The following is a 15,382-nucleotide window of genomic DNA, read 5'->3' as shown; positions in this document are numbered from 1 at the left end:
AGCTATAGTTTGTAAAAATTCAAACTATAATTGAACAAATTTACAAATCTATAATCCAGGCTTGGCACAATGAAAATTCTTTTTCTGGCTTTTTAAAAAAAAAATTTACTATGCTAAAATACACATAACATAAAGTTTCCTACATTTTTAAAACATACATCTATATTTCATTTACTAATCCAGAAATAATTTAGCTTCCCCAATTTTTTTCAGAGTTGTTAAAAATGACAGGTTCACAATAAATGATAAACTTTACAAAAGATTAGAAATCTGTGATTGCTGATTTCTACTCTAGGCTGCAAGTATTACTACCTTTTCTTTCTTTCTTTCCTTCTTCTTCTTCTTCTTTTTTTTTTAATACTTTATTTATTTATTTGACAGAGAGAGAGAGATCACAAGTAGGCAGAGAAGCAGGCAGGAAGTAGGCTCCCTGCCGAGCAGAGAGCCCGATGCGGGGTTCGATCCCAGGACCCTGAGACCATGATCCAAGCCGAAGGCAGAGGCTTTAACCCACTGAGCCACCCAGGCGTCCCTCTTTCCTTCTTTTTTTAAGATTTTATTGTTAAGTAATCTCTACATAAAACATGGGATTCGAACACACAACCCCAAGATCAAGAGTTGCATGCTCCAGTGAGGTGCCCCTATTACCACCTTTTCTTAAGTCAGACTTCAAAGAATCTTATTATTTACCTGTGGAGATTTCTTATGGACAGGAAGCCTTGTAAGCTGCCCGTGATAATATGTTCTCCAGTGATACATATATCTGATACTTGTTCTGTCAGGACTTGGGACCCTAGATACTTGCCATTTATGGAAAACAGATGTAATGCATTCTTATCCTGTAAAGATTAGATGAAGAAAATTTAAAGATCTCATATGAAAATGAGGTTTTAATACTGGCAATTAAAACTGTGACTATAACAGAATGACTACTGGATTTAAAATTTTGAAATAAACATATAGTTATGTTTATTTTTTATTTTTATTATTTTTAAAGATTTTATTTATTTATTTGACAGAGAGAAACACAGCAAGGGAGGGAACACAGGCAGAGAGAGTGGGAAAGGGAGAAGCAGGCTTCCCACCGAGCAGGAATCTGGGATCACAACCTGAGCAGAAGGCAGCCACTCAACCGACTGAGCCACCCAGGCGCCCCTACAGTTAGTTATGTTTAAAGAAAAAGTGTGTAGACAATATTATTACTGTGATTTTAAATGAGAAGTAGCTGTATATTTTAAGAAAATATTTAAATAAGTAATTGCCAAGTAAATAAATATTAAACAGGGACTCTCATCCCTCCAAAAGAATTAAAATCTCACTCAGCCTAAAAAAAATCCCACAATACATTTTTTTAAGCCCCACATTTTTAACACAGAACAAAAAGACTCTCTTAACTTTTTTTAAAGCTACAGTTTTTAAAAAAAATTTATTTTTTAAGTTATCTCTACGCCTAGTGTGTGGCTTGAACTCATAACCCGGGGATCAAGAGTTTCATGCTCTACCAACAAAATTTAAAAATTTTAAAAAAAAATTTTTTTTTTGAGGGAGAAAAAGAGAAAGAAAGAAAGAATGTATGTGTATATGGGCATGCAAGTGGGGGAGAGGCAGGGAGAGAGAGAGAGAAAGAGAGAGAGAGACAGAATCCCAAGCAGACTCCCCACTCAGTGGGGAATCCAATGCAGGTTTCAATCTCACGACCCTGAAATCATGACCTGATCTGAAATCAAGAGTTGGATGTTTAACCAACTAAAGCCACCAGGCCCCTGGTTCTCTAAATTTTATTATTTAAAAAAATATTTTAAAAAAGATTTTATTTATTTGAGAGAGAGAGAGAGAGAGAGAGCACGCGAGCGCATAAGCCTGGTGAGGGGCAGAAGGAGAGGAACAAGCAGACTCCTTGAGCAGGGAGCGCACCTTGGGGCTCAATCCCCAAACCCCAGGATCATGACCTTAACCAACTGAGCCACCAAAGGCACCCCATCAGTGCTCTAATTTTTTAAAAACCTTGATCATGGAAAGAAAAGGAATATAATTCATAGCTCCTTTCTACCCAACCTGTACAAAAAGAATTTAATTTGGTTATAATTTCCACTGAAGCTTCTGAAGTCCCACATAACCAGAAATTCTTTTTGCAATCATATATTATATAGGTCAATAGAAATCCCTAAAACAAAATATGAACATGAGGCCAACACTATGATGGGGTCCATCTAATGGTAAGGAATAAACAAATTAAAAGATGAAAGGAACATATCCTTTTAAAAATATGGTGTTCTTCATCAAAATGCCTCATATATACAGTATAACATGGAAAGAAAAAGACAGGCTTATAGATAGTCTAGCCCTCCTGCATGTAACTGTTATATACCTTGAGATTGGTCTTTTCTTCAATGCTGGAATAGATAACAATATGTCCTTCCCAAGATATAGCCAAATTAGGAACAGTCAGGAGCACAGAACTCTCAGAAGGTGGCCGTAAAGTCCTCATGTATTGACCTTTCTGAATGGTATGTATAATCACAGTGCCATCCTACATACAGAAAATAGTAGAGTATAAAAAAAAGAAACAGAACAACAAAAAAGAAGGCCAGATAAATAAATAGAGGAAATGAACTCAGAAAATGATTATTCTACCAAGGACTCACGTTATCTTAGGAAAAATTTCAATCTTGAAATTTGAAATAGTATTTTATTTCATGAGATGCTCTCTTTCTGTAACTAATAAGACCAGTAAATTACCAAAGTAGAATCCAGTCTTTTTAAGTTTCTTCTGTGTTATGCTACTTCTGCAAAGTCCTACACAAACAATAAAGAATTCCTATACTTTTACCAGTCCCCCTGGAAGAAAATTTGTCATTCTAATTTTAACATATGTGCCTCCAAAGCAAGTATGAAAATAGTTAAATATAAATATTCTTTCTCAATTTGTAGAAAAAAATTAGCATTTTTTTTGAAGATTTATTTATCTTTAGAGAGAGAGTGAGGGACGGGGAGCAGAGGGAGAGGGAGAGAGAATCTCAAACAGACTCCCCACTGAGTATGGAGCCCAAGGTGGGGCTCAATCCCTTGACCCTGAGATCATGACCTGAGCCAAAATCAAGAGTCGGATGCTTAACTGACTGAGCCACCCAGGCACCCTGAAAAAAGTGAGCATTTCTTAAAGGTGAAATCTTACCCTTGATCCTGACACTGCCATATCTAGTTCAGTGCTGATGCCAACACTCAATACCTCATCGGTGTGTCCATACAGAATCTGAAAGGGTTTAGATGCTAAGCCCACAGGAACACCTCCCTAATGTCAAAAGAGAAGCAAAGGTTAATTTTCTAGTAGGCTATTTTCTACAAAAAGGTTTATACTATATTTAAATTGTCTAATCGCAAAGTAATATTGCAACTAGTTCTTACCACAGCATCTATTCATAACAAGACTCATTCTTGTGTTCCTCCTTGGATTCTCAAATTATTCTCAGTCCTTTGAAGCTCCAAAACTTAATCTGAATCATTTCCAAGTTGACTGCATTGGATCAATTCTAACAGGTGTATTTTTTGTCCTTTTCACCCACAGATTTGCTCTTCCTGTACTACAAATAAACTTCATATTCTTTCTCTGAATACTTTTCTTTCTTTGTTTTTGGTTGACATAAAATGTCTTTTCTTTCTTTTTTTTTTTTTGGTTGACTTAAAATGTCAGGTATACAACAATGATTCAACAGTTCTGTAAATTATGTTAATACTGACCATGGTAAGTGTAGTTACCACCTGTCACCACACAACGTTATTACAATATATTAGCTATGGTCCCTATGCTGTATCTCTGTGACTTATTTTATAGAACTTAATTATTTTAAATATTTCATTTTAATAATTTGATATTCAGCCACATCAACTCTGTTGCTTGTTGTTTCTACTTTTGAGTTTACTTATTATATTTGTAATGGTATTGGTTTTAATATTGGTTTGATTCTTCTGCAATCACCCTTTTCATCTTATTATTATTATTATTATTATTTTAAAGATTTTATTTATTTATTTGACAGAGAGAGATCACAAGCAGGCAGAGAGGCAGGCAGAGAGAGAGGAGGAAGCAGGCTGCTGAGAGCCCCATGCGGAGCTCGATCCCAGGACCCTGAGATCATGACCTGAGCCGAAGGCAGCGGCTTAACCCACTGAGCCACCCAGGCGCCGCATCTTATTATTTTTTTTAAAGATTTATTTATTTTTAGAGAGAGAGAGCACACACATGAGTGAGTGGGAGGGAGGGGCAGAAAGAGACGGAGAGAAGCAGAACCCCCACTGAGCGTGGATCTGGATGCAGGGCTCCGTTCCACAACCCAGAGACCATGACCTGAGCTGAAATCAAGAGTCAGTTCCTAAGCCGACTGAGCTACCCAGGTGACAATTCTTTCCATCTCTCTCTCTCTTTTTTTAAAGATTTCATTTATTTATTTGAGAGAGAGAGAGAAAGTGAAAGAGCACAAGCAGGGGGAGCAGTAAAGGGAGAGGGAGAAGCAGAATCCCCACCGAGCAGGGATCCTGACGTGGGGCTTGATACCAGGACCCTGTGAGCATGACCTGAGCTGAAGGCAGATGTTAAACCGACTAAGCTACCTAGGTGCCCCTCCTTTTCATCTTATTATGCCACTGTGTAATTTCATCTTTGAGGTCCTTCATGTTTTATTGAATTGATATTATATTCTTCTAATAACACAATTTTATTGCAGAGATCTCTCTATACTTGAGTTGTTGTCTTCACCTGTGTTTAGCATGTATTGTTTGTACATTACTTTCTATATATAGATATAGAATGTTTGAGTAGTTGCCATGGTATTTGTTTTATAATTATATAGAGAGTATATATCTGTACTCTTACTCTATATTAAACTTAAAGAAAAGTTAATTACCAATGGATTAAAGATTCAAATGTAAAAAAGAAATAAAGAAAAATATTACAAGAAAATTTTTAGGTAATTATTTTAACAAATTTGGAGAAGAAAGACTGTTAAGCAAAGTAGAAAACCTAAAAGCCATAAAGAAAAAGGACACTTTCTTGAAGAAACATTATGAAGAGTATAATACGGTTGATGAAAATAATAATCATTAATTTTTAGCAGTCCCACCAGAAAGGAAGATAAAGTGTAACCACCTGTTGTGTTATTTGCCATATCATACATGTAGTATCTCTGGAACCAGAAATCAAATGTATTCCACAGTAATCTGTAGCTAAACAAGTCACAATATCTGTAAGAAAAAAGGAATTACAAAGGATGAAATGGTGTGGTTTTTCTGAATAGAGCTCTAAGAGCAATTTTAATTTATATTCTAACTATTACTAAATCAGTTGTTTTAGCAGGAGAAGTGTAAGAATGGCAACAGAAAAGCACTGGGAAAGGGTGACACAGGAAATAAGCAGTATTTTTTTTTTTTAAGATTTTATTTTTAGGGCACCTGGGTGTAGACACCCTGACTCTAGACTTTGGCTCAAGTTGTGATCTCAGAGTTGTGATATCAGGCTCTGAGTTGGGCTCTGTGCTAAGAGTGGAGCCTGCTTGGGATTCTCTCTCTCCCTTTGCCTCTCTTCCTCCCCAACTCCTCCTTTCTAAAATAAATAAATAAAATCTTAAAAAAAAAAAAAAAGAATGTTAAAGATTTTATTTTTAAGTAATCTCTGTACCCAATGTGGGGCTCCAACTTACAACCCTGAGATCAAGAGTCACATGCTCTACCAACTGAGCCAGCCAGGCACCTCAGGAAAGAAGCAGTGTTACTACTGGGTATTTACCCCAAAGATACAAATGTAGTGAAAAGAAGGGCCACCTGTACCCCAATGTTCAAAGCAGCTATGGCCACAGTCACCAAACTGTGGAAAGAACCAAGATGCCCTTCAACAGAAGAACGGATAAAGAAGATGTGGTCCATATATACAATGGAATATTATGCCTCCATCAGAAAGGATGAATACCCAACTTTTGTATCAACATGGACGGGACTGGAGGAGATTATGCTGAGTGAAATAAGTCAAGCAGAGAAAGTCAATTATCGTATGGTTTCACTTACTTGTGGAACATAAGGAATAACAGGGAGGAGTTGGGGAGATGGAGAGGAGAAGTGAGTTGAGGGAAATCAGAGGGGGAGACAGACAAACCATGAGACTGTGGACTCTGAGAGACAAACTGAGGGTTTTGGAGGGGAGGGGAGTGGGAGGTTGGGTGAGCCCAGTGGTGGGTACTATGGAGGGCACGTATTGCATGGAGCATTGGGTGAGGTACATAAACAATGAATTTTGGACACTGAAATTTTTAAAAAATGGAAAAAAAAAAAAAAAAGAAGCAGTGTTAAACTCAAGTAGGAGAGCTTTGAGAGTGAAGAGTATACATGGGGCAGGGAAATGTCTGCTGGAGTCCGGGCAGTGGGTGAGGTGGCTTGGAATGGATTCCCAGGAAGTTTTGATATGCTTCTCTGCTCTCTTACTCTCTCATTCCCATTCACCTTCTACTCCCATTAAGCATTGCAATCCTGTGGAATATGTACCTCTAACCAAATTAGTACATACTACATTGCAAATTCTCAATATGAAATAGATTTTTTTACTAAACAGTAAAAACCTGAGCTAAGTGTCATCTCAGGAGTCACCTGTATAGAATTAGTAGCAGACTCCATTTCCCTTTCCTAATAGGTATACTAGGGGAAAATCTACATGGTCTTTTGTTTTTAGAGACAGCGAGCGTAGAGAGAGGGAGGGACCGAGGGGCAGAAGGAAAGAGAATCTTTAACAGGTTCCATGCCCAGCGTGGAGCCCAGTGCAGAGCCAGACACGGGCCAATCTCACATCCCTGAGATCGCAAACTGAGCCGAAATCAAGAGTCAGACACTTAACCTACTGAGCCACCCAGGCACTCCCACAATATTTTATTCTTTTACTGAAGGCTGAAACACTAAGAAGCACCAGGTTAAACTACCTTCAGTAATTTACCTCCCTCATGCTTAACTATCAGGGCAGGAGATATCTTATTCAACAATGACAGATTATTATTTTTTTACCACTTTGTCTTAAAATTCTTATTTGTATTAACTAATTTTTATTTATTTTTATTTTTAAAAGATTTATGTATTTTGAGAGAGAGGTGGGGTAGAGGGAGAGGGAGAGAATCTCAAGCAGACTCCTTGCTGAGTTGCAGAGTCAATATGGGGCTCCATCCTACTACCCTGGCATCATGACCTGAGCAGAAATCAAGAGTTGGGTATTCAACCAACTGAGTCACCCAGGCACCGGTTTTCAACTAACTTTTTAAAAAAAGACTTAGCCTAACATTGTTCAGATACTATAAAGCTGTATTTAGTTTGTATAGTATTTAGTATATCCCAAATACATAAATACTCTTAAAGAAACCATAATGCTCTTAACACTGCTCTATCAAAAAGTCTACTTAGCTTCGAAGGTAAATTTTAATGCTTTCTATAGGAACATGTACTACTTTTGTAGTTAGGAGAAAGTGAAACTTTTCTTTTTTGGGGAAAAAAAGTTAATACTTACCCATGTGTCTAATATTGTGTGAAATAATTTTGCCTTTTGTAAGTGACATCACTTGAATGCTATTATCCCAGTGTCCAGCACTGAAAAGCAACTTCGCATCATGTGATACTATGAATAACTTAGAAGTGATCTCCAGCCCTGGAGCAAAAGGACCATTCATAATACGCTGAGTTCTGTAAACACAATTAAATATTAGACTTTTCCTTAAAAGATCACTTAGGCTGATACCAATTATTTTTTAAATCTCTCTGAAAAAGAAAAAAAATTAATCTGTTCAACCATTCAATTTGAAATGTCCATTAATGAATGATAACAACTTTCAGAAAATATATTAATAGTATTCATATTTTTTATTACATAAGAAGGTACATAACAAATAGTCTCAAGGGTTAAGCTAAAGAAGTTGAGACTGGTGAAGGTGTGGAAAAGATTTAAGTCTTGCCTTTCAAAGCCAATTTGGAAGATTATCAATTCTGTAAATGGTAGTATCAAAGTATAAAGGACAAGATAAGGATATGACAGGATGAGGAAAGTTGGAAATCAACTGAAACCAGGAATCTACTGCACAGGCAGATAAATGTGTACTTAACAATACTCATGAAGATCATTTCTCACTCAAACGAAAGCAAGGATATGGGTTTTAACTGCTTTCCTGTGAAATAAATACCTGTGAGGTCAGCCAATCTAGATTTTGCAGACACACAATGAAGTTATACACAACCAATGAATCATTGAATACTACATCAAAAACTAATGATGTGGGCGCCTGGGTGGCTCAGTGGGTTAAGCCGCTGCCTTCGGCTCAGGTCATGATCTCAGGGTCCTGGGATCGAGTCCCGCATCAGGCTCTCTGCTCAGCAGGGAGCCTGCTTCCCTTCCTCTCTCTCTGCCTGCCTCTCTGCCTACTTGTGATCTCTGTCTGTCAAATAAATAAATAAAATCTAAAAAAAAAAACAAAACAAAAAACTAATGATGTACTATATGTTGGCTAACTGAACATAAAAAAAGAAGTTATTACACTTCAGTGTGTACACAGAGAATGAGGGCCAATTCTGACAGTTCAGCTCTAGAACTTTATTATTCAGTATTAATTTGCTGAAGGTATGCTTTGTACCAAGCACAACAGTACTAAGTTCTGCATGGCATAAGAAGGAAAAAAGACATCGCTCCTAATAAACATACAGCTAACACAACTCAAGAGTAAGGGAAACATTACTTGAATTTAAAATGTAACCTTTGGATATTTAAAAAATTAACTAAGGTAATAAATAAATAAATAAATAGATTTTAAAAATCTAAAAGAAATAAAGTAAAATTAAAAAAAATAAAAAATTAACTAAGGTACATAATAAATTCTTATATAAAATACACAAGGCTTATTTATAAGTAAAATTGTGCAATAAAAATACGATCAAGCCTAAAAACTACTAATAATTTCTTTTTTTTTTTTTTTAAAGATTTTATTTGTCAGTGAGAGAGCAAGAGAGAGAGAGAGTGCCACAAGCATTGGGAATGGCAGGCAGAGCAAGGAGCCTGATTCAAGATTCACTTCCACGACTCTGGGATCATGACCTGAGCTGAAGGCAGACGTTTAACCGACTGAGTCACCCAGGTATCCTAATTTCTGTTTCTATAATGGTATTATAAAAATTATTTTATCCTGAAGCCAGGAAGAGGGAAAAAGGGAAGAAAATCTACATGTCTCCTGTATTACTTTCAAAATGACACCAATCAATTTAGTTGTTTTTCCCGGCAATAAGGTACCAGGTACACCTGTTTTGCTTTAAATATTCATTTACTTACTTTGGATTTGTTACAGTTTGATCTTTGATGAATGTAAAGTAATTGGAAATGTTTCTGTCATAAGGCAGCCATCCATGGGTTCCAACAATGTAATTCATGTTTACTGTTATCTGGTAAAGAACATATGAAGACAAAAATGAAATAAAAGATTAAAGAAAGCAGCACAAAATAACGAAATGCTCATATGATGTTAGCATTTACCATTTAAGGAATAATGTGGGGTTGTGTACTTAAAGCACAAAATTCATTAATTCTTTTTCTCTTTAAGATTTTATTTTTAGGTAATCTCTATACCCAAAGTGGGGCTCAAATTCACAACCCTGAAATCACATACTCCACTGACTGAGCCAGCCAGGTGCCCTGCATTAAGCCTTAATAATAATAATTAATAAAGTCTTAAAATGGAAAAGTCTCATTGTCTATTCTTATCTTTTAGTTTATCTTATATCTCATGGCAAGACAAGTTGTTCAACTATCTTTCCTCTTTTTTAGATTTTATTTATTTGAGAGACACAGAGGGAGAGAGAAAGAGCATGATCAGAGGGAGGGGCAAAGAGAGAGGGACAGACTCCCTCCTGAGTGGGGAGCCCAACGTGCGGCTCAATCCCAGGACCCTAAGGTCATGACCTGAGCCTAAGTCAGATGCTTAACCGACTGAGCCACCCAAGGGCCTCTGTATCTTTCTTTAGTGAGATAATTTTCCTCCTCATTTCTCAAAGTTTACTAGCATCTATTAGTTGGCATTTGGAAGAAATTAAAAGTATTAAAAAGAAGCTCTCTCTTAGTGATAGTCATAGTGAATATTCTTTTTTTTTTAATAAGATTTATTTATTTGAAAGAGAGAGAGAACAGGCGAGCACAGGGAGGAGGGGCAGAGTGAGAGAGAGAATCCCAAGCAGACTCCCCTCTGAGCACCGAGCCTAATACACAGGACTTTATCTCACAACCCTGAGATCATGACCTGAGCCAAAATCAAGAGTCAGAGGCTAAGCAACTGAGCCACCCAGGTGTCCCTTATAGTGAATAATGAAAAGTTCCCCCCCCCACCAGATTATAAAACAGATTACAAAGAAGATATAACTTAAAGAAATACAGGTATTAAAGGTGAAAATCACAAGAATTCTACCACTGAAAGGCACTTTTTTTTGGGAGAATGTCTTTCTAGACTTTTTTTTTCTAAGCAAACACACAATATACATAATTAGAAAAATAGGTTTAATTCTGGAATCTCTACTGATCCCTGTACTATACTCTTGTCTTATAATTTGTATATGACCGAATGTGAATAAGACAGACCTAGGTTTGGTCCATGTACCTGGGTCCCAGATCCCTTGCTTTCTAGCTCTGCAACTATGAGCAAATTACATTTGAGTTTTAATTTCTCATCTGTACAAGGGAAATAATAATAGTGCCTATCTCACAGGATTGTCGGTGGATTAAATTACAAAATTCATGTAAAGCACTCACTAACATGTCCTGAGTGTATATACCTTAATCAATTTTGTATTATTTCTCATTTTCATTCTTTTACTGCCTTATAATATATTATAATAGATGATGTTATATTGTATTTTTCTTGTACAAAATTTTCTGGTATTTTCAGATATTTATTATTCCAAATAAACTTTAGAATTACAGTTAACGTGAATAACACTATGAAACTAGAAGTCAACTTCAAGGAAAAAAATCTGCAAAGACCACAAATACATGGGGTTAAATAGCAGGCTCTTAAACAATGAATGGGTCAACCAGGAAATAAAAGAAATAAAATATATAGAAAGAAATGAAAATGAAAACACAACAGTCTGCCTTTGGGATGCAGCAAAAGTGGTCCTAGAGGGAAGTATATAGCAATAGTGGCCTACCTCAAAAAGCAAGGAAAATCTCAAATATTCTAACCTTATACCTAAAGGAGCTAGAAAAAGAACAGCAAACGAAGCCTAAAGTAATAAATGATAAATAATAATAATAATAATAATACAACAGAGCAATGAAACCAGGAGCTAGTCATTTGAAAAAAATAATACAACTGATAAACCTGTAGACTCAATCAAAAAGAAAAGAGGTGTGCTTGGGTGGTTCAGTCTGTTAAATTTCCAACTCTTGGTTTTGGCCCAGGTCATGATCTCAGGGTTGTGAGATCAAGCCCCATATCAGGTTTCCCACTCAGTGGGGAGTCTGCTGGAGATGCTCTCCCTCTCCCTCTATCCCTCCCTTGCTTGCTTGCTCTAAAATAATAAATAAATCTTAAAAAAAAAAAGAGAGAGAGAGAAGAGGAAGTAACCAAATAAAATCATAAATGAGAGGGGAAAAAATAACCACCAACACCACAGAAATACAATTACAAGAGAATATTATGAAAAACTATATGCCAACAAATTGCACAACCTTAAAGAAACAGATAAAGTCCCAAAAACACATAAATTGCCAAAGCTGAAACAGGAAGAAATAGAATCTGAATAGACCAATAACCAGCACTAATTTATTTTTATTTTAATTTATTTAAAAACTTTTTTTAAAAAAAGATTTTATTTGTTTGACAGAGAGATAGAGCACAAGTAGGCAGAGCAGCCGGGAGAGGGAGAAGCAGGCTCTCAGTCTAGCCTGGAGCCTGATATGGGGCTTGATCCCAGGACCCTGGGATTATGACCTGAGCAGAAGGCAGCCGCTTAACTGACTGAGCCACCCAGGGACCCTGTCCAGCACTAATTTAAAGGGAAACACATACCCCAATATTTATAGCATTACTATAATAGCCAAATTATGGAAACAGCCCAAGTGTCCATCAATTGATGAATGGATAAAGATGTGGTCTGCCTATCTATACATAATGGAATACTACTTAGCCACAAAAAGGAATAAAATCTTAATATTTGCAATGACATGGATGGAGCTAGAGAGTATTATGCTAAGCAAAATTAGTCAGTCAAAAACAAATACCATATGATTTCACTCATGTGTAGAATTTAAGAAAGAAAACAAATGAGCAAATGGGAAAAAGACAGAGAGAGAGGGGCAAACCAAGAAACACACTGTTACCAGAAGGGAGGTGGGAGGGGAGATGGGTTAAACAGGTAAGGGCGGGGCGGCTGTTAAGGAGTGCACCTGTTGTGATGAGCACCAGGTGCTATATGGATGTGTTGAATCACTGTATTGTATACCTGAACCTAATATTACACTGTATGTTAACTAACTGGAATTTAAATTAAAAGTTAAAAACAAAACAAAACAAAACAACCATTTCTGGTTCTAAAAACAGACCAATAATACTCAATAATAAAAAACAGACTCAATAATAAATTGAGACAAATTTATTGAAATAAAAAAAATAATTACAGTTAAGTAATTGAAATAAAAGCTGTGTATCTAGAAGACATGTATTTTAAAAAGATTTATTTATTTTAGAGAGAGCATGAGCAGGAGGGGCAGAGGGAGAGGGAGAAAGAATCTCAAGCAGACTCCATGCTGAGTGTGGAGCCCTATGCTAGGCTCCATTGTAGGACCCTGAGATCATGACCTGAGATGAAACCAAGAGCTGAATGCTTAAGTGACTGTGCCTCTCAGGTGTCCTCAGAAAATACATTTTCATATTTGATCAAAATAATTCCATAGAAATCTTCTTTATATTTTTAAGAAGTCTTTAAAAATTTATTTTCTCAATTTTTTTGCTAAGTTTTTTGTAATGTATTTTGTAAGTATTTTGTAATGTATATTTTGTAAGTTTTTTGTAATGTATTTTGATGTAGCAGTGTGAAAAAAATATAAGTCAACTTACCAATAACTCAGGACTGCCTTGAGACATAAAAGAACGAGACTGATTTTTGGGGACAATTGCCTTTATTAGTGGGACGCCATCACTAATTCCCTATAAAATAAAGACAGAGGCTTAGTGGCTAGTTCTGCTTATCTTTATTAGGTTTAAGTTACTGAAAACTTCTATTTCTTTGAACAAGAATGAACCCTGTGAGACAGCATTTTACTCTTATCAAAATGTAACATTTAATTAAAATGTAGAAAAGGAGAATCATTATGCTGTACACTTGAAACTAATGTAACATTGTGTGTCAAATAATACTTTTTTAAAAAGCCTAAAAAATGTAGGAAAGGAACTATGTACCATGTTTGGGTGGCATACTTCAAACTTCTAAAACCCGTAATTTTCTTGTATTCTACTACTCTGCTGTGAAAGAGAGATGCAGATTTCAAGGAGCATCAACCATTTAACACAGCCAATGATTTCAAATCTTTCCTTTTCCCTTGCCATGCTGACATGAATATAAAGTAGAAAATGTAGACCATATAAGAGCATGTTGCCCAATTAAGTCAAATACAATAACTGGTTATATTTTTATAGAAGTTCTTTTTGGGTTTAACCTTCAAAACATAGATCTATCCCATTAAGTGAGAAAATCCTGAATGATGGAACACTAGTACCAGAAAATAAAGTCCTTAGAAAATATTTGCCATTATCTTATTACAACATGAAAGAGAAGAGTGATTTGAACCAAGTTTTTTGATGTAACAGTAGTTCATAAATTATACTTCACATTTATTAGATAAATTATAACCTAACATTATTGGGTATATGTTATGTGTCAGGTATTATTCTAAGAATAATAAATAATGAATTAAATAAAGAATTATAAACCATACAAAATTAGTCCCTATCTCTTCTCTTCACTCTGTGAATCAAGAGAACAACTTACACTTGGACAAGCATAAATGAACATGGTGTTTGAAGAAATCCATTTATTAGGCCTTTGCTTTCACTGCTACCTCTGTTTTCTTTATCATTTTAGCAACTAGGAAGAAACTACAGACAGGCCTTCTCTTTTCATATGAATGAGTGGGGAAATAGCTCCCCCTACAATGATGAACAGGGATTAACAAATTACTAGCACCCAAGGATATTTATTGTGTTCTTTGTCCTGCTCCAGATTCTGGTCCTGGGGATAACTACCCTGTGACATGTTGGGTTCAAAGGGTTCAAATGTCACTGAATCTGCAGATGGAACTTGGAATACATTATTCTATAAAAACAAAGTCACAAATTATTAGACGATGAAATAATTTTATCACCATTGCATAATATAGTATAACATGTCCATCAGATTATGTGTTCAATAATGGGTTGTCTATGTGCAGTGAAGGGTTATCATAGCAGGCTCGAAATAGTCTCCTTAGAACGGCCTGCCTTTAAGGTTGGCCCCTGGCTTGCATCTGGGAACTTGGTGGTCAGAGCTCCCTACACTGATACAAAACTTGTCCTCAACGATAAAAGCAGCTCGTTATTCATAGATTTTAATTGTGTAAACAACATGGTTTATGCTGAAGACCCTATTTTCTCCTGGGAGTCTGGAATTTTGGCATGTACAAGGCACATGTGACCAGCCCCCAATAAAAACCCCGAGTGTTGAGTCTCTAATGAGCTTCCCTGGTAGACAAACATGTGCTTTCACATTTCATTACTGGGAGAAATAAGCATGTCCTATGTGACTGTCCTAGGAGAGGATTCTTGGATACTTGCCCCTGATTTCCCCTATACTCCACCCCATGTGCCTTCGTCCTTTGCTGATGTTGTTTTGTATCCTTTCACTGTAATAAATTTTAGTTGTGAGTACAACCGTATGTTGAATACCCTGAGTCCTTCTAGCAAATCATCGAACCTGAGGATGGTCTTAGGGACCCAGAACACATCCAGGAATTAGTCATCTTTTCTTTTATCTTTCTTTTTAAAAGTTAAGCTCTATGTCTAACATGGGTCTTGAACTCATGATCCCAAGATCAGAAGTCACATGCTTTACTGACTGAGTCAGACAGGGGTCCCAAAACAGTCATCATTTCTAAGCACTGTTTCTATGTACGCCAAGTTCCAGGCAACTGACTTAGATACTTTGGGAAAACAACTGATTCTGGAGAGTTTGTACTGTTAAACACTAAATAACTATATCTCACTAAACATGAATCTAGGAAAGGAGTGGCAAGAATTAATTATGAAGTGTTTTCAGAAACATGGGGAAACATTTAAAGTACTACAGAGTTTAGTAC

At 36.2% G+C, this 15,382-nt stretch overlaps 1 protein-coding gene across 8 annotated transcripts in view; it reads right to left on the bottom strand.

The window, feature by feature from the left end:
- NBEAL1 (neurobeachin like 1) overlaps positions 1-15,382 on the bottom strand; it is a 192,880-nt gene that overhangs the window by 6,622 nt on the left and 170,876 nt on the right. For all 8 annotated transcript variants that reach the window (XM_047720851.1, XM_047720847.1, XM_047720846.1 and 5 more), the window contains 7 exons: positions 13,110-13,199; positions 9,335-9,444; positions 7,532-7,704; positions 5,144-5,238; positions 3,176-3,292; positions 2,369-2,530; positions 691-839 (listed from right to left, as the gene is read on the bottom strand). In XM_047720851.1, the coding sequence (XP_047576807.1) occupies positions 691-839; positions 2,369-2,530; positions 3,176-3,292; positions 5,144-5,238; positions 7,532-7,704; positions 9,335-9,444; positions 13,110-13,199 (896 nt within the window). The remainder of the gene's footprint in view (positions 1-690; positions 840-2,368; positions 2,531-3,175; positions 3,293-5,143; positions 5,239-7,531; positions 7,705-9,334; positions 9,445-13,109; positions 13,200-15,382) is intronic.

Source organism: Lutra lutra, chromosome 3 (assembly GCF_902655055.1).
Source record: "Lutra lutra chromosome 3, mLutLut1.2, whole genome shotgun sequence".
NCBI classification, from domain to species: domain Eukaryota; kingdom Metazoa; phylum Chordata; class Mammalia; order Carnivora; family Mustelidae; genus Lutra; species Lutra lutra.
Note: the sequence above shows the minus strand (reverse complement) of the source record. Positions and strands in the feature narration are given on the sequence as shown.